Source organism: Nothobranchius furzeri, chromosome 6, assembly GCF_043380555.1.
Source record: "Nothobranchius furzeri strain GRZ-AD chromosome 6, NfurGRZ-RIMD1, whole genome shotgun sequence".
Classification (NCBI taxonomy): Eukaryota; Metazoa; Chordata; class Actinopteri; order Cyprinodontiformes; family Nothobranchiidae; genus Nothobranchius; species Nothobranchius furzeri.
In genome coordinates this window covers 55,111,858-55,137,678 of record NC_091746.1, presented here as the reverse complement: position 1 = coordinate 55,137,678, position 25,821 = coordinate 55,111,858, and the positions used below count along the sequence as shown (strand labels likewise).

General features: G+C 39.6%; 1 protein-coding gene across 6 annotated transcripts in view; it reads right to left on the bottom strand.

Annotated features, from left to right (window-relative positions):
• The window catches only part of rgs3a (regulator of G protein signaling 3a), a 164,709-nt gene that overhangs the window by 20,605 nt on the left and 118,283 nt on the right, over window positions 1-25,821 (bottom strand). For all 6 annotated transcript variants that reach the window (XM_015942701.3, XM_054744384.2, XM_054744383.2 and 3 more), the window contains one exon: window positions 16,191-17,153. In XM_015942701.3, coding sequence (XP_015798187.3) covers window positions 16,191-17,153 — 963 coding nt within the window. The remainder of the gene's footprint in view (window positions 1-16,190; window positions 17,154-25,821) is intronic.

The window sequence follows — 25,821 nt, the reverse complement described above, 5'->3', positions numbered from 1 at the left end:
TCATCTGCTGCTCTTCTTCCTCCTCTTTCATTATCCTGCCTCTTTGTTTCTTTGAAAACAGATTTATAATCTGGCAACTGAACAATTTTATGGGGACTCAGGCAATCTCTTACTCCATTTAGTGAAGCATTGAGTTGGTGTTAGGTTTCAGTTTCCTGGCATTGTGTAGCTCTGCTTGCTGTGTGTTTGTGTGTTACTCTGTGTGAAGCCTGATGTTAAGATAGTTTTTAAACCGGCCACCGCCCACTGGACCTAATACCTATCAGCCAGTCTTCTCTATTAATTAACTAAACACCTTTAAAGATTATAAAGCAGCAGATTATAGTATTCTCAGTGGTTATTTCTGCATTTGGTCTGAACAGATTTAGTGTAGCTTAATAATTCAGCTCCATTCTCATGTTTTCAGGGTAATAATTTGACAACAAGCAGTCAGTGGACCACAGAAGGATAACACGAGTCACAGTTACAGTCTGTTACAGCTCAGTGTTAGTGAGGAGAGAGACATACAGTATGTTAACAGCTCATTAAGCTGCTACATCCACCCTGCTGCTGATTTGTTTAGATTTCAGCCTAAAATAAAATAAATAAATAAAAACAAGACAATGTTATTTTAGACTGGTTTCTATTTTGTTTATTGCATTCTCATTTTTAATTATTCTGAGGGAATATGAAAACATCTGAGGGTTTAGAAAAACAAAACAGCTTTTTTTATTTTTAAAGAGTATTATTGCACATTTATTATTGTTTTGGCATGATTCTTTCTAAATAATTGTATTAAAATCATCAGTTGTACATCAGATTGCCTCAATATTTCAGGGAACTACACAATACATCATTTTAAGCATCTTCACTATAAAAAAAATAAACGTTTTTTAATGATAAAAGCCTAGAAATCTAGATGGACAGTAGCAAAAGCAAAACGATTTTGCTCCGCATGTCGATCTAGCCATACAACCTCAGCAATCATTACCAGTTTAGTGGTGTGCCAATCACAGTGCTCCATCTGTTTGGTGGGTGGGATTATGCAACAGAGCTAGGGACGTAAGAAAATATCAATATAGCAATAAATTGCAATATTTTCTCCTGCGATATTATATGAATATTCAAAAGCCGTCTATCTAACTTTTAGAAGAAATTACATACAAACATTTGTGTATTTTCTTTTCTTTTAGTGCAATTCAAATGCCGACCACTAGTTGGCAGCAGTGTGCAATGGGTTTTGTTTCCACCATTGAAATGTAAATCCCTCTGTTATGGTTCAGATACCTCAAGTTGAAAATGTTACGTATCAGTTTGGACTGATTATTGAATTTTCCTACAATACATTCAGTCTAAAAAAAATCGCTAATATCATCTGACTGAATGAATCACTATATACTGTGATATATCGCACCGTCCCCCTGTATCGTGATACATATCGTATCACCAGAATTTTACCAATACACATCCCTAAACAAAGCTGAACACCTAAGATGGCGACGGCTCGTTTGAAGCGATTTTGGCATCCACCTTGGACTAGTTAGACTTCTCTTTGAGTCAAAAGCAGATAGAACTTAGAAAAAGGATGTATTTGCATCTTCTTCAACAGTGTTTGGTGGACTGCCCCATGTTGACCAACATCATGTTGTTTGTTGTCCATTAGCTCGTGGAGACAGTTTGAAAGACAACTGTAGATTTTGCCCTTTGGCTGAACTTTCCCAAAAGTTGCCAGGGTATAAATCTACAAAATGCAATCTAAAATGTTTCATAATTTCTGTTTTGAAAATTCCTACAGTGCATTTTATTTATATAGCACTTAACACATAGAATCGCAAAATGCTTCACATAGATCAAAACAAAATAAAACATAATGATCTCAAAACAGATATAGATTAACATCAGAAAATAATAAAGTAAAACAACAAGAAGAATAGACTTTATTGTAATTGCTCATGGCAATTAAATTACAGATGCTTCGCCATCAACAGTGCATAAGACAATAAATAACAATAAATATCAAAACTATAGAGGACTAAAAGCAACTAAAAACATTTAGCAAATACCAAGAAAGTGCAGTGCAACCCAGTGATTCAGATCTGCTAAAACAACAATTTAAAAGGATTCAAAACGGATTAGTCCACATTACTGACAGGGCTGTGGGGGGTTGAATGGTGCTGTTGTGTTGAATGTTCTGATGGCCCAAGGGAAGAAGCTCAGAATCAGAATCAGAAAACTTTATTGGTCCCCAAGGGGCAAATTAATTTGTAGCTTACCACAAGATCAACATTGTGAAAAACACAATCACTCACTTATACAATCCATCAAACGCTTCAACACTGTTGAAGCTGTTGAAAAGTCTGGTGGTATGTGATTTAACTGACCTGAAGCAGTGCCCTGAGGGCAACAGGTCAAACAGGCAGTGGGCAGGGTGGGTGGGGTCACGGAGGATAGCAGTGGTTCTCTTCAGGCAGCGGGTTCTGGAGATGGCCTCAAGGGATGGCAGGGTGCAGCCAATAATCCTCTGGGCAGTGTTTATTGTCCTCTGAACAGCTTTCCTGTCCTCAGCAGTGGAGCCTACATAACACACTCAGAGAGTCGGTGAAGGTGCTCTCCACGGAGCAGTGGTAGAAAGCCAACAGCAGTTTCTGATCCAGGCCACACATTCGCAAGACCCGGAGAAAGTGTAGCCACTGCTGAGCCTTTTTAACCAGAGCTCTGGTGTTGGCAGACCAGGACAGGTCAGCAGAGATGATGGTGCCGAGGAACCTGATGGAGGGGACACAGTCCACACGCTCTCCATTTATGAGGAGAGGGGTGTGTGTGTGACTGTGTCTCCTGAAATCCAGAATGAGCTCTTTTTTTTGTGTATTCAGAGTGAGGTTGATGAAAGATGATTAAAAATTTGAGTTAAAAATACGAAAATAAAAGGTTTAGGTAAAAGCTGCTTCAAATAAAAGGGTCTTTAGCTGTTTTTTTAAAAGTGCCCAGACTGCCAATACTACATAAGGATAAAGGAAGATCATTCTAAAGTTGGGGTGCAACAGTCTGGAAATAGCAATCACCTCAACTTTTATATCTATACTTTGGAAATTCTCGAAGGTTCTGGTGGGTGGCCCTGAAGGCTCGGGTTGGAGCATAAGGCTTTAACAGTTCACTAATACTGGGAGGAGCTTGACCACGTAGAGCATTGAAAGTTATAGTCATGATGGGTAAGCGGTGCAGAGACATTAGAATGTGTGCTCTTCTGTTTGCTCCAGTTAAGAGCCTCACTGCAGAGTTCTGGACCAGCTGAAGACGGTCAAAGACTTTTTTGTTAAAACATGTGAAAAGTATGAAATTTGTATGAAAGTGTGAAAATTGTGTAGCACCATTCTGAGTCAGAGGACTGTTTACGCTACAGTCAATCATTCACCATTCATACACTGATGGTGATGAGCTACATTGTAGCCACAGCTGCCCTGGGGCACACTGATACAGGTGCCACTGACCACCACCAGCAGGCAAAGGGGGTGAAGTGTCTTATGTCTTATCTAAGGATGCAATGAACCAAGGCCAACTGAGGCGGTGGCCAGGGGGCTATGATGTTTAGGGGCCTATCATTTCAAGTTGAACAAAAAAAAAATGTAAACATTTTATTATTTATCAGGTTTTCTGTCAATCATACTAGATGCTCACTTAAGGCTGCTTATTGATCCAAATTGTGTGACCTACTCACCCACGTGATCTCTGGCCCATGAGCCCATGATTTCAGAGCCTCTAGATGTGAGAAACTTTAAATAAATAAGTGCGCATTGGTGGAGAAGGTGCTCTGGATAATTATTTTTGTCAGGTGGAAAAAATGATGAGGTGAATAAAATGTTAGGAATTTCCTGACATTTTATTTCGGGTCTGTTAATCGGTTCAACTGTTAAACGTCGTCACCGATGGAACAAGTTCTAGTTTAGCTAACCTTTTAGTGGAGAAAAGCTAACACCTTTTAGTTCAGTGCTGATCACAAAGCACAAACTGCTGGGATTAAAATCTCATTTGGTGAGTTCAGTCTATTAATCTGCTGTGTGTGCTTGCACGTGTATACACTTGTCATTAAAAAACTCATTTCTGTACTTATTTTTAAAGAACCAGCACACAAAGCTACTCATTTTACTCATTGCCTGCAACGAACCAATTACTAACTCCTAACCCCTGAGCCACAGTTGTCCTCCAAAGACCCACACTGGACCAAAATAACTTTTTTTTTAATTCTTTGAAAAAAAATAATATTTCATTATTTTAATCTGATTTGGAAATTCTTAGTAAAATCCTGTGGGAACCAGGAAATTAGCAGCTCCTCAAACAGAAGACAGTTCTTCAGAAATATGATCTATATTAAGACAATTTAATTAAATATCCACTTAGCTATGTTCAAAAATAACTGAGTCCATTAAAATGCTGCACATTTGTAGACCCAACAAACAACCGCACCAGTTATCCTCTGTTTTGGCAAATTCCTGTTCTTGAAAAGTGTCGAGTTTTCAAAGATCTGAGGCAGATTAAACAGGATAAGATTGTTTTTAAAATTTGGAGATGGAAGAACAGAAAACATCACAAAAACACTTTCACACAAAATCAAGTCACAGAGATCCTCTTTTGGACTTTTAGCAGATATTTTTCCCAAAGATGGTTCTTACAGATCAGAAGTTTTGAGAAAACAATCCTGGTGAGTTTGGCCTCCATCTTTTCTTTCACACTTGGTTATTTAACTGCTCGGCGGCTTTGGTTTAACTTTTTTCACCCCTCATTGTTTCAAATGTCACAGGAAATATTTGTCCAACTTCCTTTAGAAACACAAGGAAATATGGAGGGTAAAATAAACTTTTACTGCATAACTATTTTATAAATGTGTGTGTGTGTGTGTGTGTGTGTGTGTGTGTGTGTGTGTGTGTTTTGAGCTGAGTCTGACATGGTTCTGACGCCTGATATTCATCACCTCCACGGAGATAGCTGCTTCCTGCATGAGTACTTCCCATGTTACAGGATTTTAATGAACAATGTTGCCGTGACGTCACTTCTCTGAAAGCTGTCAGGTTCCTCCACCCTGGAGCTAGGAAGCATTAAATAGTTACAGACTGTTTGTGGCCTGCAGATGACCTTCCTGCTTACAGCATTGCAGTGATTTTCTAAACGGGTACTTATTCACTAACTGGCCATTAAAAAAAAATCACTGAGAAGATAAGTCTCAATTTCCTGAAGCTGCATAAAGTCTGCTCATAGCTGTTGTTATCTACACAGCAGTGTTTTAGTTAAGTTCAGCCTTAGTTTTATAGAAAACAGCTAGATGTTTCTTGTCTTCTCCCTTTTAATGTTTAGAGACCACACATCACATCAAACATCTGCAAAGATGTTGAATAAACAGAGCTCAGGCAGCCAAACTCATTTTATGGATATGACCCCATTTGACACAATAAAGATAAAGTTACACAAAACAGCTGTGAGATCATCCTGTGTTGATGTTTTTCTAAACAATAACAACAGAAAAGGCCGTGCTCTTGTCTTTCGTTTGACTCGAGCCTCACTAGGGAGGCTGATGTCAACATTTTGCAAATCAAGCTTTAAATTCTATTTCGTGCAGTCAAAAGTTTGCTAAAGCTTGGGTGTGAAACGACGGGGGTCTGAAAGCGTGCTGCTTACGTTTGGTATCAACATGAATCCTGGGTGATCTGATCACAAGGGTTAGGCGTGAGTACTTGCACCTGCCATTAAAAATCCATCCAAACAGGCACCCTGAGTGGCTGCCTGTGACTGGATCGCAGCTGTTTGCGCTACGTGGAAACAAACACAGTCGACGTCAAACAGTCAGCTGAGCAACAAACAGGAACATCCTGAACTAACTCCTTGTTTAAAATTCACTTAAGTAGCATTTTTAGGGAAGTTATTTACAAACTAAAAAAATCAAAAATCACGTTCCGATGCAATAAAGAAGACGATCTCAGAGTGTGTGAGCTAAACAAGCTCTGCATTGAAGTGGATGCGCGTGTGGCGTAACGTACGGAAGCCAAGATTCCTGGGAGTCCAGGGATTCCTGGCGTTCATGTGCACTTAAACATTAACCTTTCCAAAAACATGACCCCATCTAAACATCAACCTCAACTCCTCCCATCAACCTTATCTCTTTTATAACAGCCATTTAACAAGCGATAAGTTGTTGTAGCGGATGTCCCGATAACACACTCAGTGATTCACCTGTGTGACTACCTCTGCAGTCAGCCTCAACAGCTTTGACCACTGTCGAGGCTCATCAGCTCAGTGGGAAAAGAGCTCATGTAGGAGATCACCTTCATCCTCTCGAGGTAAAAAGATAAAATTGCAAAAACTGTTTTGACGCATCACAAAGATCTCGATACAAGCTTCAAACTCCCCAATCCAAGTGAGACAGAGCATCTGCAGGATGTGACCAGACAAACAGACGTGGTGAAGTCCGTACAGCTGATATAGGTGCACATTAATCAGGGGGTTGGTGATTTGATTCGTTCAGATCCTGCAGTCTGTAAGCTGGAGTGTGACTGGCCAGCGCACTCAGCATCACTCCTGCCCCCAATCCCATTGTAATAACTTGTCGCATTGTGTGCACATAAACAAACTTTAAAATGTTTCTGCAGAGGTAGCAGGCTGTTAAATGTTTAAAAAAAATTAATTTATTGCAAAAAATACATACATTTTATAGTTATTTACACAAGTGGCAACATGATAGTATTTGTCTAAAATTTCTTTTCAACTCCTTATAAATGCTTTGGTTCCACGCCTTGCATTTGGCTAAATTAACAACTCAGCATGGGGGGCACATGTGGGCCCAAACCTATCATCAAGGTGGGACTAGGCCACCCTGGACTCTCCCTAGGACTGCCCCTGTTTAAATACCTACAGAATTGTGGAGAATTAGTGGAAACTGACACATTTGAGATTCCAGCCACAGCTGCAGGGTCAGATAACCACTCATAAGGTTTGCTCTTTAACCCGCCTCCCTCCGCACGTTGTTTTTGGCCTGAGTCTGCACTGACAGACCGCATCAAAACATCCGTTTGATGTGATTTTAAAGTATCTTGTTCCAGTTCTGTCCAGCTACGTTATGTACTTAAAACCAGCAGCCTTGAGTGCTTAAAGGGCCACACGTTGTTACTGCTAATACATTTATTTGCAAACAATTAAGAGAAATTAGATAAGAAAGTGTAAGTAAGTTATAACAAAATTAAATAATTCAATAAAATAAGGAAATACATTTTCTAGGCAGATAAGAGATTTTAAGCACCCATGTTGTGTGATTAAACATTTTTCAGAGTAGCTAGCAGTAAAGACCTGGGAGGCAGACAGAAAAAGACCATTCAACTCAGATAAAAGGATTCTTTTATTTCTAAAGCTCAGTGAGAGGGAACTTAGCTTTCCCCGTCTCTACTGCCAGGGCTGCTTATTCCCTTGACCATGTTCTCATCCTGTGAGGACAGCATGTGTGCTCCCATCATCCCACCAGAGCTGTTCACCCTGCCTCCTGGGGAGTGAGTGAGAGTGTGTGTTTCTGCATGTCCCGCCACACACTTACATGTGTCTAATTCAAACTTGGCCAGGGTTATGTGCTGATGATGCAGACCACTCAGCTGACATGCAGATGAAGCACATCTAGTCCTTGCTGTCTTACTGAACGTACTTTTAGTTTTTTTATTTCATTTTTAAGAGAACTCAAGAGGCCTTTAATGAAAACATTTGACCTTCGCACAGCAACACAGCTGAGTTTTAAGAAAACAACATCCTTACATGGGGAGAGGTTGCTGACTTCAGGTTCTGGGATTTGGTGAGATGAAAATGCCATCTTAAAACGGCTTCTGAGACAAAACAACTGTTATCCTGGTCGACTTTGTTGACTTAAAGGTGTGGGACTCTGAAAAATACATTTATTAATGATTATTTCTGATTATAATGGGTCACTCTGCATTTTTAATGCAGCCTGAACTTGAAAATAGTCTACTTCACCTATCTCCTGCATTAGCTTCTGATAGAAAATAGACGCTGAAACTCTAGGTTTTGAAAAACCTGATACATCTACATCACACTGCGAATTTCCATTCATGGACTTGCCCATCTTGACTCGTGACGGGAAAGGCTGTTTTTGGTTTAGCGTCCAGGAGACAGCAGAGAACATCTCGGCTAATAGAAGCTAACTGTTAGCAATAGCAACTCCACCACACAGCAGAACACCTCTTGGCTTGTGTTATTTGTGGAGATAAGACATCCATGTGTTACAGAGCAAACTGAGTCAGTGGTAGAGTTACATTTCTCTTATCCAGTCCAAGTCAAGATGTCCAAATATCAGCAAATAAGACTTTAAATCCTGCCGTGTTCAGCTCTCGTCTCATGTGGCCTTCTGCTAGTCCCTGAAACAAGCCCCCCCCCCCCCCCCCCCCCCCCCCCCAGTACAACATTTATTCCGACTAGAGACCACTGCAAATGTATCAATTAAACACATCTTTAAAGGATGCTCTCACAGCTAAAGTCCCAAATTCTGGACCTATTTCAGAACATAAAAGATCCAAACGTATTTAACGCCATTATTTCTGGATCCCAACCACATCTCACTGAGATTTTCTAACAAATAAAGATGTTGAGTTGTGACTGGTGTTAGGGCTTTTTGTGCATTGTGTTTAATATACATCATCATCTTTAAACATTTAGTTTACACATCTACAAGAGTGCATGTGTATGCTAGAAACCCTCTAACTGGATCAACATTTACGTTATGGCGTCCAGCCTCGGACAAAGTCCTGCTATGACAACGGGCGCTGCAAACACCACCTTTCCAACACACACAACAATAAAGCAAGGGGCCTTCTGGATCATCTCTTGGATCAGCTGACTGTCACCAGAGGCTTGTTCTGTGCCAGTGGCACCATCTAAAGTCCCACCACTTAATGGGCTGAGTGCTGCGGAGCACCGAGGCGGACACAGAACGTAGATCGTCTGAACAATCCCAGAAGTTAAGCTCTTTGACATCAGGACCATGACGTCTTCTGAGCGTCAAACTGCTGCAGAAGGTTTACATGTAAAGGTCACAGAGAAAACAGAGATTACTGCACAAAGAAAATGACTGTCTGTTCTCTCTGGGCTGCATGTGATTTAGCAAAGATAAGTCACGTTTATCGTCATCTTTATTTTTGGAGTTGAAGTAGCTGAACAATCAAATGCACTCGCAGTTCAAATCCTCAGGCTTGTTATTACTTGCTTTTCTACACGGCTGCTGCTAATTTAGTCAAATGTCAGTAGTTAGAAAATGTCAATATGCCTGTAACGATATGGGTGTAAGTACAGCGTCTGAGCCAAGAACCACCAAACGCTCAGTCCAGTTATTGCACTATTTTGTTTAAACCCAAATGTGCTTCAAAGCAACCAACTACAGCTAGTTCTCGATGTAGTACAGGCGTATCCCATGTGACTGACGGAGAGGGTACAATCTGTTCCCAAACTAATAAAATACAGACAAACTTCACAACAAAAACAAATGTAAGGGATACAGTCAGCAATAGGTGTTGTTTATGGTACTTAATTTTGTGTGTGTGTGTGTGTGTGTGTGTGTGTGTGTGTGTGTGTGTGTGTGTGTGTGTGTGTGTGTGTGTGTGTGTGTGCGCGTGTTTGTGTGTGTGTTTGTGTGTGCACCTGTGTGTGTGTGTGTGTGTCTGTGTGTGTGTGTATGTGTGTGTGTGTGCACCTGTGTGTGTGTGTGTGTGTGTGTGTGTGTGTGTGTGTGTGTGTGTGCGCGTGCTCGTGCATGCGTATGTGCACCTGTGTGTGTGTGTGTGTGTGTGTGTGTGTGTGTGTGTGTGTGTGTGTGTGTGTGTGTGTGTGTGTGTGTGTGTGTGTGTGTGTGTGTGTGGTAAAGCCACATGCAACCCCTGAGTATTTCAGTTGTCCAGGGTCATGACAGGAAAGGAAGAGGCAGCAAGGTTGATTTTTGTCACCATTTCTTCCTGATGTATTATTGGGAATTACCTTTGATATTTCTGCATAAGTTTAGAGCTTCTGTTAACTTTTATTCCATTATTTACTCTTCAGATTATGCTAATTTGGAATAATGTATATAACAGATAACAGATCCCAAATTCATACATTAGGAACCATTTTCTATGTTATAGTGAGCTTTTATTTGACTTTCTGCACATCCCTAAGCTTTAGTAGTGAAGACAAAAAGTCTTTGTCGCTTTTTCACAACATTTTTTTAAATAATTATCAAAATCCAGTAATTAAGATAATTTGCAGATTAATCACATCTGTATTTGTTTGAAAATTGAAATAAAGATAAAGTTTGACTATCCTTTTAGATTCCCAATAAAACATGTCTACAAACATATTCAAAGATGAATAGACAGATCTTGTGTTTGTTGGATTGTGCTCTCAGCTGTAGCTTTCCTCCTTTTTCAGTTTCCTAATAAAACAAATAACAGGGACAATAACAGCACTCTGTCTGGAACCTTCCAGACGACACACAAACAATTCATTCACAGACTAAATGTCTGATTTCACAACAAACGTTGTCTTTCGATGCTGAAAGTTGGATTTACATAATTATTTCCCTCCTTCTGGGAAATTTTACCCAACAAACCCAACATCACAGAGAATTTGACCATAAACTGAAACACATTACTGTATATTCCACTCAGTGATTTTTTTTCCCTGTCAAAAGCTGCTTTGGTGCCTAAACTGCTCTCAACATTTGTCCAGTCCCCTCTGTAAATATTTACATGTTACTGATTTAACTTTTCACTGGTCGCCTGCATGAATTTGAACTCTGACTTTTTGTCCCATCTGACTCAATTAAAAATAAAACCCCTCTTACCGACAGAGGACATATGCAAAACTCACCTTTTGCATTCTTTTGTGTTGCCACGTGGATCCCTTCTGCCTCCATAAACACTTCAAACACAAAAAACTCTGTTCATCTGTTTTCTGTCGGTGTTTAGCTTTAGGAATAATGTGCCTAAAACAAACTGTTTCAAAAAGTCCCTGTTTGTGACATCACAAGCACCTCTCATGAGCAACAGAGAGCTGCTGCTGCAGGAACAGCAGCTCTACTCCCAGCTCCTCCTGGATATTGGAGCTTCTCAGCTTATAGCAGCCTGAGCGGAGGATTAGTGGGCGTGGCCAGCTTGATATCTTAAAGTGACAGAACCCTGAAACGGCTCATTCTGGAAGGTGCTGAAAATGTTAAAAACAAAACTGCTCACATCTTTTTATGTGAGAGGGTTATTAGCCAAACACATCATAAACATGACCACAGAGCTATTATAACTTATAACCCCCTTTAACTAATTCTTGCTAATTCTTAGTGCTTGTGGAGCTTTGGCAGCTTTTTAGTGTTGTATTCTTACAAAACAGTTGAAATGAGACTAATGCAGATCTCTCAAGTGGTCTGGTCGGTAAACAACAAACTATTATTAGTTGTGGTCATGTGCTCTGGCCAACTTGAAGTAGCATCATGATACCAACAAGTATGTACTGCAGCCTTTTAGCTGTAATTAGATAACATTCAGCATTAAAAGGTTTGTCCTAGAAGTCTGTCTAAAATAGTTAATGAACTATTGTTTTTTTTATTTTTATTTTGGGGTGAGTGGGCCTAAAATAGCATGTTTATGTTCCTGTAAATGTTTCTCTTGCTTATCACGACTCGGTGTTTAGAGGAGGTCAGAGTGACAGAAGCCACTCTCTCCTCTGAAGGTACATTGTTGAAACATGCTGTTCCGAGATCATTTACTCCCGTAATCGATGTCAGCTTTAGTCCCAGGAAGCATCTTTACAAGGCCAACTGCCAATTAAATATTTTTGCTTTGATATTGTTCTGTTATTTATAATAAGGTTTGACTGAGGCCCACAAAGTGGATCTGTGTTTTTATGCAGCTTGCAAAAACAAATCAGCACATTAAACACTGTGAAAACAAAGATTTTCTTTTTGACTCTTTATTTTTTTATGAATCACTGGATTTAGCTCCTAATAAGCACAATGTCTTATTTCTGAACAGTGTTTTGTGTGGCTTACCTTCATTTTCATTTCTTTCTTTCATCACACTAAAGCTGCAATGTTTATTTTACTTTTTTGTTTGTTAGATCTGGTCAAGAGATGATTTATTCAAATGAAATACAAAACTAAAATAGAAAAGAGATTATTTTGATTTTTGAGATAAAACATGGAAGTAAGTGTTGCACCATATTTTTAAAATGTCCTTAATTTTTTAATGATAAATATGTAAGTTATGCTTATTTTTAGCTAATTTGAGGATCACCAGTTCATGGGAGTTTTAAATCTTACGTGTCTTTATGCTCAAACAAGCAGCTCCATTTCTCGGCATGAATGAATCTGTTTATCAAAGACACAAAACAAGATCTTCAGCAACACGCACTTATCAGTAAACACATTAAAATGGTTACGCTGCACGCAGAAAGACTAGATATTTATTCAGATTTCAAACAACCACTTGGTCTTCATAAACAAAACATTTGGTCTGCTGAACCAACAGCCTTAGGGGCATTATTCAGGGCATTATTCAGGGAGCCAAATTTAAGACTTTTTAAGACTTTTTTTAAGGCTACTTTGACCAAATTTAAGCTATTTTTTAAATTAAATTTAAACTATAATTTCCAGCTATTGCCTGGAACTGGTGCTAACCACGTCGTGAACGTTGGATTAGCCATCCAGTTACCATTAATGTTGCACTTCCCCATGGCGCAAACTCCCACAAACCAACCGAATGTGTACGTTTCCGCTTATGCCAATATCATACACAAAAAATGCTGAACTAGAAATTCACGAAAATTTTATAGAAATAAAAGATTCTTGTTTATTGGGTCTTTGGTAATTTAAGACCTTTGGAAACTATTCAAGGATTATTTGTCATTTTTAAGGATTTTTAAGGCCTTCAATTTGGAAAAGCAAATTTAAGACTTTTTAAGACTTTTTAAGGACCTGCAGATACCCTGACACGACAAAAAAAAATACAAGAAGTCTGGATGTGTCCTTTTGTCTAACTTTAGGATTTAGTCACATTAGCTATTGTTGACATTGTGGAGATTACAGGGTCAAAAGAGATCATCATATTCAAGCATTAGCTGTAAGAACTATTAGTTCCTAAAGACATGCACTTTCTATTATTTTCTGTGTCACTTCCGACTTAAACATTTCCATTTTTTGTTAGATCATACAGAATAATTTTGTAGGATACTAAAACAAGCTCAAATAACAGACAAAATTCATCTTCCTTATATTTTTACCACCTGCAAAAAAGATCATCGTGAATTTTTTTAGACTAATAAAGTTTATTTGAATCTAACTAACTTTGTATTATGTTATGCATTGGTTTTGGTGAAGAGTTTATAATATGCATGTTTAAATCAGAAAATTATGTCAATTTTGTTGTGAGTCAGAGGCAGAAAATGCTTTGAGCATCAGCCAAGAAAAGTCTCTGAGTCTAAAACATTTTTATGAGCTGCTCTATGTCTCTGGTTCTCCTTATATCCATGATGGGCCTCTGAGAAGGAGGAGGGGGGAGGAAAAACGAGTGAGAGGAAAAAGTGCAGAGTGGAAAAAATGACAGGACCAGAGCAAGTGCAGATTAAAGGCCAAGTAAACAGCGTTTGACAGCAAGAGAAAAGAGAAAAGACACGATGAGCTGCAGGCGCTAAAGTGGTCTGCTTACACATCTGTGTGCAGCTGTGATTCGAGAAGCAGAGATGAGTGACTTTATTAGTTTTAGACAAAAACTTTAATTGTAGCAACTGTAAATCAGGGTAAAAGTTCATAGAAACCAGTGCTTCAAAAATCCAAACATAAAACAAAGTCTAGCCTTCATTAAGTCGCTCAAAAAGCTAAATAAAGTGTTTGAAACTGTGATTTTGAAACTCATAACCTGGGACCCTGTTTCAGAAAAGGTTAAAATATTTTAATCAGTAAGACATTATACTGCCCGTGCACATCCGGCCACCAAGTTTCATTCATGAATTTCCAAAAATGAAAAACAACATTGCAAAAACCTTCTAAGGTTACAGCTGTTAATCATTTAGATATGTATATAATAAAAAATAACAGAGTTTTTACTGAAACGACTATCCACATTTTGTGTTGCTGAAGCAGCTTAACACTAAAAATGTTGATATATTATTAAACACTGTTATAAATGTTGCACGTTAGCACATAAACTCTTTCAAGAGCGGCCTGTTAAGGCTCTGCAGCTCAGAAGGCAAACGCAAGCCCATACACACACTTCTACACTTCTCCGTGTCTTCAGACGGTTCAAGATTTATAGATACAATTTTAAATAATGGAAACAAACAACTCAAAGGAAATGTGTCCATGACGCCAATAGCTAGTAAAATTACCCTCAAATCTGCCAAGACAAACAGGCTCCAGCTCCGTCTGCTGCGTTCCTCTACTGCGCGTGCACGCACACACACACACACACACACACACACACACACACACACACACACACACACACACACACACACACACACACACACACACACACACACACACACTGCCATTTAAGGCTGTCGAGTATGCTGACAGGCTTGTGGAAGGAGAGGCAGATAAAGGAGAGCTGCACTTCTGATTTCCTCTGATGATAAAGCTGCACTTCATCACTCCTGCCTGTTATTAAGTCTGCAGGAAGCCAACGGAGCTCTGATACGCTCATCTCTTTCTTTTTTATGCTCATTATTTTTGTTTGTCTGCTGGTAAAAAAGGATTCTGTCTGAGCTGATGATTTGCTTGGATTCCAGTAAATGTAACTTATAGTGCACTACAGTAAGCAAGGATTGAGCCATTTTTCTTTATTTCAGTGAATGCCTCAAGAAGCAGAGTGGTCTGAGACCGTTGGACTACATGAATGTGATGCATGCCGCCCTCTGCTGGACAAAGAAGCTCGCTGATTCGAAGGGGAAAAACAATCCAGAAAACTAATATTTGTTTTTAGACGTAACTTTTTATTTCCATGCTGACATTTTATAACAACTAAAACACCTAATTTAACAGCAGCTAAAGCATGTTATTACATATGTTTTTCTTGTGAATACAATAACTTTGACGTTGAGGATTTCCAAAAAAGAATGTGTTATCTGTGCATGAAACATGGACATTTTGTGCAACAATAAAAAGTTGAGTTTTAAGGTAAAACTGTGAAAATGATGTACCTTTGTACAGAGGGATGTCTTATTTAGTAAAAAAAGATGATAAAAATAAAAGCAAAAGCTGTGTTAATGGGAATCTCAAATACAGCATTTCCTAATATTGCATGTGTAGCAAGATGGAGAAACGAGGGCCCGGGCGGGATTTGATTCCCAGACTCCCGGGTGAGAGTCATGCGCGCTAACCAGTCAGCCAAAGGGACATCCCCTTGGCTAAGTAGTCAGGGCACATGATCAATCGGGATACAGTCACGGGACGCTCACACAAAAATAGGGTTAACTTGTTTATGTGCATATCATTCATGGTATATATTTTAAATATAATTTTGCGAAACATCAACTGAAGCTATAATTACGACTCCTCGTGGTAAAAAATGCTGCTTTTTCATTTGTTAAAGGGGTCTAAACAGGTTTGGCTTGCTTTTAGCACCCCCTATTGTTTGTTTATCTCCTAGCTGTGGGTTCATCTTTTTAACACCTTAATGTAACAGCTGAAACCTCTCCCAGCCTTCATTAGTGTCTACAGGAACGATTAATTACTAAATTAAACAAATCAGCTGTGTTCGTGATCCAAAACATGCAGAAAATGTGCTGGAATCAGACTGCAGCGCCAGGTATATCAGCTCCGCTTTATTCCCAACAGTCCCAACAAAGAGGAATATTCTGGCTAGAGGGGGCAATAGGGGCTGGGTGGCCTTGAATTAACCCTGTAAAGGGTCGTTTTTGCACATACTGGCTCAAGAAAGTGATTTAAAAATATAAAAAATGTGCTAAGTATCCCTTTAATTGGAATATCGGTGGTATATATAAATGTACACTGTTTATAAAAGTGTACATGCTGAATATTGTGTACTTTCTCTGTTTTACCACTTGATGTCAGCCTTATTATACAAACAAGAGGTTGGATCCAGGTAGTGAAAGAGATGCTGAAGCACTGGTTACAAAGGTGTTTCAAAAACACATAAAAGTATGGTTGCTGCTCCTGCATCTGTGTGTTTGTTCGAATACTTGAAGCTGCTTACCTTCCTCCCAGAGAAAAGCATACACAGCTGATGCATGGAGCCTCCGTTCTTCATCAGCTCCTTCTTCAGTGTTTTGGGTGATGGAAGAGTCCAGCCACCCTTGTGGTGTGCCCCCCCAGACTCCAGGCAGTTGATGGCGTTGTCGGAGGTGAAGCAGGGGCTGCGGGGGTCCTGCAGCAGGCTGCCCTCACTGTGCGTACGCCGGCGGAGGGAGTTCTGCACACTGAGCCTTCCTCCTCCATGTTTCTCACACGTGGCGCCCTCCACCATGCTACGGCGTTTGCTGTCACTTCGCTGCAAGTACGCATCATCACTGTCATCCTCATCTTCATCCTCCTCCTCCTCAGACTCCTCTTCTTCATCTTCATCATACTCTTCCTCATCAGTGTTAGGTGAGGAGAGGGCGTCAGCGCTGAAGGAGCGATCGAGTCGCAGCTCAGGGATGACAAATGAAGATGAGGAGGAGGACGGAGGAGCATTGGTGTCAGGAGGCTCGGAGACGTTGTCTTCATCAGTATTTGACACCACCAGATTTAGGTTTATCTCCTCTCCGTTCCTATCTTCATCCCCCAGCTCACTCCTTGCACTCTTTCTGCTACTCCCTTCCTCCTCATCATCCCTACTTTCCTCTTCATCCTTGCTCTCCTTCCAGATATCCATCTCATGCCCCTCTATACTCTTGGAGTCCTCACCTTCTGTGGAAGGAGGAGGTGTGGGAGGCACCTTATGTCGATCCACTGATCCCAGCAGCCCTCCGAGGGTGGTGTACACTTCCTCCAAGGGGGTGAGTGGCTCTGAGGGGTGAGGACTTCCTAGTGTTGGTGGCTCTGATGGGCTGGAGGGATAGAGGCTGCTATCCTCACCCTCTGTGCTGTTTGTGGGCATGTGGAGGCCTACGCTTTCTCGATCTCCTACTACTCCACCCAGTTCACAGGAAGAGGCATCCACCTTAGGCTCCAACATCTACAAACAGCAAGGAGAGGGAAAAGATGAGCAAAATTGCTTGTTGCAAACAGTTCATTCAACATTTTTGAATTTGGCTTTGAAATTTGCCCATGATGAGCTTTGATCTGAGGAACGAAATATACAGTATTAATTACTTATGCGAAGGTTCCAATGTCAGTTTAAGTGATGATATTCCTGCTGTGGACAGGAGAAAGGTGGTGGCGCACAGACCAACACTCAATCTGGAAGGAAACCTCATTAGAAGGAACAAATCTGATAAGATTCTCTTCATTTGTCAACTTCAAAGTTTTGTTCCCCACTTCATATATTTTCAAGGCATAGACTGATATATCCATGGACGTAATTTTCACTTTAGAAGTGGGGGTGGGGGGGATCTTTACAGTATGCTCTGATGGGAAACAGGCTTCAACACAAATGGTTGTTTTCCGTTTGGTCCTAGAGCTCAACCAGTGTCAATTTAATATAGCGTAATATTGTTTTTGGATGGTAAAAAGTGCAGGGGTCAAAACTTGACTTTGGAAAAAGTGGGGGGACATGTCCCCCACCCCAAAATTACGTCCATGGATATATCGGGCCGATGTTCACCATTATTTTATACACCAACACCATCCAAAATACCTCTTTAGTAGAACCGACTTAAAGTCAAGCACATGGATGATATTTAAACACACATTTACATTCCTGAAACAGATCAAAAGTAATTTATTTTTATTTACCTACTTTTTTATTATTATGTGCGGTTAGAATTTTAATGCTGGGCACAAAATTAAGACTTAAATTCTGTGTGAAAAACTGATTCAGGTTCAGAAATGTTGTGTGTCCACTGTAGTTGTTAGTGATATTTTAGCATTTGAATAAGGTGGAAAACATCTAAATATCCTCAAAATTGGCCCAAGAAATTATCAGTGCATGCCAGCCATCGGCTGACCGTGACCTCCACATGTCAGCATCGGTATCAGAATTAGAAAAACCCATATCGGTGGCTCTCTGATGTTTGCCATTCAAACTTTAATCAAACTTTATTTATAAAGTGTCTTTTATACATCAGTGTGTAAAACACCAATGAAAGAAACGCTAGTGACGTCATACTAAAGTTCTCTACAGTGAGTCATCCAAACTGAACTGGTTCTGAGACGTTGGGGACATGAACACAAAGGAATGCCCAAAATGAAACAAATAATAATAAAATAATAAAAACAAAAAGTCCTTGAGGGGAAAAGTGACTTTCTGATCTCCTGTTTCCTTTTCACCGAAGCTCAAATACAACAACCACTTTCCAATAACACCCTAATAACAAACGAGCCGATCTTCTCCCTCTGCCACGGACAGTTTATCTGACTCACCTTACTGCTGGTTTAAAACCTGCTCCTTTAACCGCCTTCCTCCCCCTCACTGAGCCCCGAGTGGGTGGATCATTACAAATTCACCCTGAGTGGGATAGCATCCAATCAAACCCACAGATTTAAATTTGAAATTACACAAAAGGTTGTGAAGTTTCAGCCTGATTTAGGGAAGAATTTATACACCCATTTTTTCTACTGATGCTGCATTTTTGTTGCTTTAGCTCAGAACATTTGAAGAATTATGCAACAGTGTCACAGTTCACAGTACACTCATAAAATGTGAATTAAAAAGGCTTTTCAGGCACTTGTGTATTTTGGAAAGTGCCAGATTACTAACCTAGTGTACTGACGTTTGGATTGTTGTTGCATTACGGAAGCATCTAATTGTGTTTCCACATCTGGACTCTTTTCAACTCGCTGCATCTAATGTGCCTGTGGCGCGCCAATAAAAATGGTTCACATCAGAACCTCCAGAAACCAAAAGGAACCCATAAGTTCATTAAATAGAGAAAAAAAGCACTGGTTTTAACAAGAGTGTTATTTTTGAAAATCTCGTGATATTACACTCCAACTCTGGCTTTCAACTGGATGGTCCCCGAGGTCATGAAATAACGGGAGAATTGAAAGATCACGTGTGATTCCAGCAGTTCACACGATAACAAGCGAGGAGAAAAATGGCTGCATGTAAAAAGGTCTGGTTTATTCTCTGTTTAACTTGGCTACAGAGGTTTCACGGGTAAAGACGTATTCCTTTTTACTAGTTTAGCAACTAGAAATCTTCACATGACTTTTATTTTGAAAGTTTACAGATGTTTTACACTGATTTTGTGTCTGACTTCGTGTACGGCCCGATCTAAACTGCTAAGCTTGACGCGTTCTGGAAGGGAAGCACGTGAAAAACAGACTTGAAGCATAAATTTTGCAGAGCAACACATCGCTGTGACAATGTCCTCTGCTGCCCTCAGATAAACGGAGGTGACACCACCCACACTGGTTAACTCTAATGACGGCTAGAGTCATTAGCTGAAACTTGTAAGGTAAAAAAAAAAAAACTTTTTTTCTTTACAAAGTTGTGTAAAAAAGAACAAAGTAAAGGATTATGAAGTTACACACAGAACAAACGTAAAGAGTGTGAACAAAAAATACAGAGAAGAAGCCAAAAAGGACAGATCTAAAGCTAGCAAGTCTAAAGAAAGTCTAAGAAACCACCTCCGCTTCAACTCAAGATGCCAGGAAGAAGACATGACACCTACAAGCCCAGAGCTAAGAACTCCAATCAAAACTAAGGCAACACAACACATAATGGAAAGAACCAACAAAGCACCACTCAAAGAAAGGATAAGAAACTTCCCACCGGATTCCAATCCTTTTAAAATAATGTGATCGAGCCCAATTTGCAAACATGCGATTAGACTGGACTGTCCCTACCAGTTGGCATAACTTGGTTAAAGAGCAAGTCACCCCCTACCAGAGTCTAACTCTACTCCCACTTCCTGTTTGAAAAATATAACAAATGCTGCTGCCTGGAAGACTAAGAGGGCAGAGCCGCTAACAAATACACACCCACAGGCTCACAACGGCATTGTGACATCATATGGTACCAGCTAACGCCATGGGATTACCTTCTTAGCCAATAGCAATGGCTGATTTAAATTCAAATGCAGTGCAGAGTTTTTACCTGAAGAGGGCATAACACTGATATTTTTAGGCAGAACATTTAAATTTGAACTAAGATGCACTCAAGTGCCAAAATATTGACTACACGTGTCTTCAGCATGATTAGACGCTCATTTATATAGTTGATCAGCAAAAAAAGTTGATTTAGGGGTGACTTGTTCTTTAAGTAAATTCAACAATATTTTTTTATTGTAGAGTGTAGTACGGAGTAGATAAGTAGGGCCTGTTTATTTTCATCACATTAAATAAAAACAATAGAATACAGCACTTATAATGGAAAACAGTCTTTCATTTGAAAATTGTGAGAAAACTAGGATTTCATATTCTTGTTGCTCCATTCCTAATTACTCTTTCTAACTCACAACACGAGTTCTTATGGAATTGATTGGTTTTATTTTACTTCTTTGAGTAATAAACATTTTTTAGTATCAGGTAAACGTCCGGTGCTGTAAGGCACTTGTGCTGAGTGTTTTTAAAACAGCCTTATTACCCCCCCAGTCTAATGGAAAAACAACAATTGTTCCTCTGAGATCACCGCTGATGTCTTTAGTATTGCGTTAACACACACCTGAATGCTCCTGACTACCATCTCCCAAACCTTTGAAGAGATATGTTCATGTTTGCTGATGAATATTTAATCAAATGGATTAGTACACACCACATTGCTACTACTAACCTTACAAATGCAGTAAGGGTGAGCTTTATGGTTTGTTTTGGCTGAGAAGCTTTAAATAGGCAATAAAACTGTGCAAAATAGCTTTTTGTTTAACTTAACCCATATTTTATGAGTTAATATGGACTTTTTTTGTCATAACCTGGATGTGCTTATTGTTGCCATGGTTGCGACTGACTTCTATATTTGTGATGTCAAAAGTCGTCAGCTATGTTCCAGAATCAAGTTTTGCTCTGCTGTGAATCTTGTTAAGGGCCTCATTGTGCTGATCCGGCTAACACATGATGGTGACCTGCAGTCACAAGATACTCAGCTGGAGCTAACGCTGCCTCCTCTCAGCCAGCTATGTTATTTAAGAAGCTGTTTGCATACTTTTAAAGCTCAAAACTGTTTCCCCTCATACCAGCACCATGTCTGGCCTCTATTCTAAACTGTTAACCTCTGAAAATAACCAGTTTTAACCTGTTTTGACTCCAGTTTGGGATGAATGTAGAAAAATTTTATAAAGAGGTGAAGCTTTAAAAAGCCTTGCAATAAATTACCCCAGATGTGTAAAGATATAACTAATGTTTTTATAATTTGTGAGATCATCTAAAATATAATTTGTAAGCACACTTTGAACTATATAATGGGTGCAGATTTTAATTGAACAGACCAATAAACCAAATGAAATAATTGATGTCTCTGGAGAAATGTTCAGGGAAGAGGTTATTTTTTAGTAATACAAATAATTTTTCTTGGCTAATTATTAAGTTCTCAGATCCTTACTGGTTCTCCTTCACATTTCTATATGCGACCTTGGTGGGATTAGTGGGTCTATGTTTGGGAAAACCTAATTATGCTTTTGCTCCTTGCAGATGGTGATTCTTAAATGAGCATTTCAGTCAGATAGGAGATTGGTTTCTGTTGCCTAAAACATTTGCACCCTACGCCTGCATTTTGAACAGTTTTAATCCTTCAATTAACAAAAACAGTTAGGTACTAAAATGAGCACACCATCCCCCAGTTTTTTCTTATTGTGGCTGCTGTGGATAATTCTATTTTAATGAGGATGAAAGATCAATGAGAGTTTCAGCAGCAGCTGATGAAATAACTGCTTTTACACATTATCAGGTCCAGTTTGATACTGGAACCAGATAAAACAGAGTTCTGTTATTTGTATATAATTAACATTAAAGAGTAACTAAACCCCCAAATAACTTTTTTTCTTGCTAATTAACTGTATACTTGGGTTTTTACAAATGCAATATTTCTGTTTCCATGCATTCTTTGACATTTTTGTGTAAACTTGATTAAATCTAGAATCTAGGTCTAAAAACGTAGTAGTGCTGCCCCCTGTGGCAGAACGGCAACTACTGCATTTTAAACTTGTGATTGACTGGGGCTGGTACAGTTTCATGTCATTGGTACAGTCTCCTCCCACTCCCCCTTCCTTCCAGGATGGAAATTCTCCACACTTGGCCATGCCACTGTGTGCCTCCTGGCAACGCCCACTTTCATAGCATTTTTCAAATATTGACTAGGGGTGGAGTTACGTTTTCTGATGGTGTGCAGTCCCTCTTTAAGCTTTTTTTTCTATTTTTTTATTGATTGACTGACAGAAAGTGTTTGATGCTAGGAAGTATAACATAATGTTGGTTATTTGTATTTATAGTGATTTTGGTAATTAAAAACCTACATTTTGAACGATCAAAAATATCACTCAAAAATGAGACTTGAAAGTCTTGGACTTGGTTACTTTTTCATAAGAAACAATATCAGATGATAGTTATTTCTTTCTTAAAAATAATGCTTTTTCCACCAATAAATACATTCTATTAAAGGCACAATGTGTAATATTTTTACTTGTTTAATATCAAATTCTGTGTATGATAAATGATAAATGACCCACACTTGTATAGTGCCTTTCAGAGTAAGGACTCCAAAGCACTTTACACTACAGTGTATCATTCATCCATTCACACACACATTCACACACTGGTGGGGATGAGCTATGATGTAGCCACAGCTGCCCTGGGGCGCACTGACAGAGGTGAGGCTGCCGAGCACAGTCGCCGCCGGTCCCTCCGACCACCACCAGCAGGCAAGGTGAGTTAAATGTCTTGCCCAAGGACACAACAGCAGCATGCTCTGTCTGGAGCCGGGATCAAACCTGCAACCTTCCGATTACTGGACAACCCGCTCAACCTGTTGAGCTACTGCTGCCCTGTATCACATACACAAACTTGTCCTTTTTCATTAATACTTCTCACCAAAGTTCATTTAAAACATTCCTATTTGCTTGAAATTAAATTTTTTGTATACGTAAATGGTGGTTGACGCTCCATTGTCATGTGTCATCATAGCTATTTAGGGACAAACAAGATATAAAGCTCCCCATTTTGCATTTGTGTTTTGACATGGAAGTTCTCCTTCACCCTCTAAACGTTGTACAGCAGTGATGCCAGTTCTCTCTCCGGCAGCTTTGCTGGTTTGGGGAAACTCTGCTCCTTGCCCTTGGGTTGCTTGCCCTGCTTTAACTACATGTGATCACTGGATTGAAAGCTGAAAGTCATTAATAACTGTGGTGGTACACGCACGGCCTCAGAGTAGAGAGAGACGAGTGATGTGCAGGTGCAGATGCTTGAGGGTAAATAAACTGCCTGAAGGAGCTCCAGGCATCTCCTATTATACATTTAACTCTCCCCCAACCTTCATGTGATCCTCTTTTAATGGTTCAAAGATAACAACAGGACTTCAAGGCCTCTCCTTGTTACTCAGGGTAGAGCAGAGGTATTTATAGAATTAAATGGGCTTTCATAAAAGCAGCAATTGAATTAAGTGGAGGTATAACCTCTTATTTCTCCTGTTCATAGGGGTTCACACCAGTAAACGATGATTTCTGGTTATTTTTGAGGCTTGTCCCGGTTTCAGTATGCGGATTCAGCAACTGAAACATTTCACAACGTCATAAGACTTTCTTATCAATGCCATCATGTGGGATTTAGCCCCGAGCAGCTTCTATTTCTTTACCAGTCTTGCGAACACAAACCCTCTCTGTTGAATTTATGGTTAGAGACACAATGGAGTCACCTGTCTTGTCACATACACGTGTTCCTGCTCCCATTCCCTGCAGAGCACACAAACAAACAAATCACAACAGCCTCACATGAAGTGTGCGCTAATTTCTCATCTGGAAATATGAGAGATTAGCAAACTTCCAGATTTTTTGTGAAACTAAATTTACTTTTCGACTTGCTCTAATGATCTCCTCTGTGACTAGGCTTTTAAAAAAACCTTAAATGAAGAGAATTGAGCTAATGTTCTAAATGAGCCAAATGGAGCGAAAGACAAAGCTTTTGCTTGTATGCTTGCTATTTTGAGCGTGCACGTGCGCGTGTGCAACACTTCAATGCATCTGAAAGTCACCAGCGATTCAGTGGAGTGGGGTTTTCTTTCTCACTGCCTCAGTTAAGCAAGGAAACAAAACCAGCACTAAAAAGACAGAGAAGGAGCTGGATGGAGGGTGAGAGACTGAATAGATGAAGGTGACAAAGTGGAGAAGACAAGCAGAAGGGAGGAGGGACGTTGGTGAACGGTAAGGACAGAAACGAGACGAGTTAGGTGGAGATGAGAGTGGGAAAGCAGAGCAGAGAGGTGTGAGGGCTAAATTATTAGAACCAGAAAAGACTCAGAAGAACTGGAAAACAATTATAATAGAAGCTATACTGATATATTAAATGAAGCTTTGTGGCTATTTTCTTCAATTATATAAAAACCTGAAAACACTTTGTTTTGATTTTGTGCCGAATGTGTTTAAAAATTAAGGCAAAAATGGCCAAAGCCAAAACTGAGGGCATCAATTAACTGATAATTGAGGAGCAACATTTTAGCCATAATAAGGTTGTTTTGGTTTATTCGCCACTTCAAAGGATTACTCAGCGAGTTTGAAATGTTATGTGTAATTTCTCATCAGGTCCAAATCCAGATAGCTGTCTAATAAACAAGATTCATCATAATTATTGGTATTCTGTCACGCCTCCACTCCACTTGAGCTACTTTGCTTCTGTTTACAAGGCAACAGATAGCCTACAAAACACAAGAAATAAACCATTCATGCAAACATAAAAACTAAAATTATTTCTTGCATCTATTCTAATATTTTTCACATATTTGCAGCCTACTACCCTGCATATTTTAGTGGAGAATCTCACAAGGGAGACAACACATTATTGTTCAATATTACACTAATTTCACATTGTTCAAGATTCAGCAGCTTGCTGATCTCGTTATTGTTTCGTTTTAGAGCTCTCACATGAGCAGACGTTTGTGTGTTTCATATATTTTCATACATGGGTCGACTTGGTCTTGTTATACCAGGGTTCACATGGGTTTAGCTCTAAAATGATAAGGTGTAAGACGTGAGAGAGAAACAAAATACCTTAAAGCAAATTAAAGACACCTTAAAGGAAAAGGTTTGAAGATTTGAAAGTTTGAATGGGGGAAAAACAGCAACCGTACGGCTTGTTTATATCAGTCTCCACCATCGCTGCACTAAAGGAATGCCAAAACAGGGTCATTTTCTTAAGCCAAAAATAGGAAAAATAGCCCTAACAATATTTCCTGCAGTCTGCCACCCAGGGATAATCATGTGACCTCACGTGTCCCCTAGTTACCACGGCAACAAGGGACCCATCCCTGGGGAGCAGCTGTGCTGTGCTTCCTCCAAAAGCTAAAGGTGTACCTATGAACTCAGTCATCAGCATCCTCAAAGCTCTCTGCTTCTCAATCATTTCATTCTTCAGTTTTAGCTTCATTTCAGCACCTTTATTCAACTTGTGACAGTCACATCTGATGCTGTGCTAGGCGAATCCATCTCAGCAAATCCAGCAATTAAAAGTGCTGTGCTGGATGATTTATTTTCCTCGTTGCCACTTCCTGTCAATATCTCCACTCTCAGAAAGGCTGGATGGCTAAGTGATGCAAAAGTAAG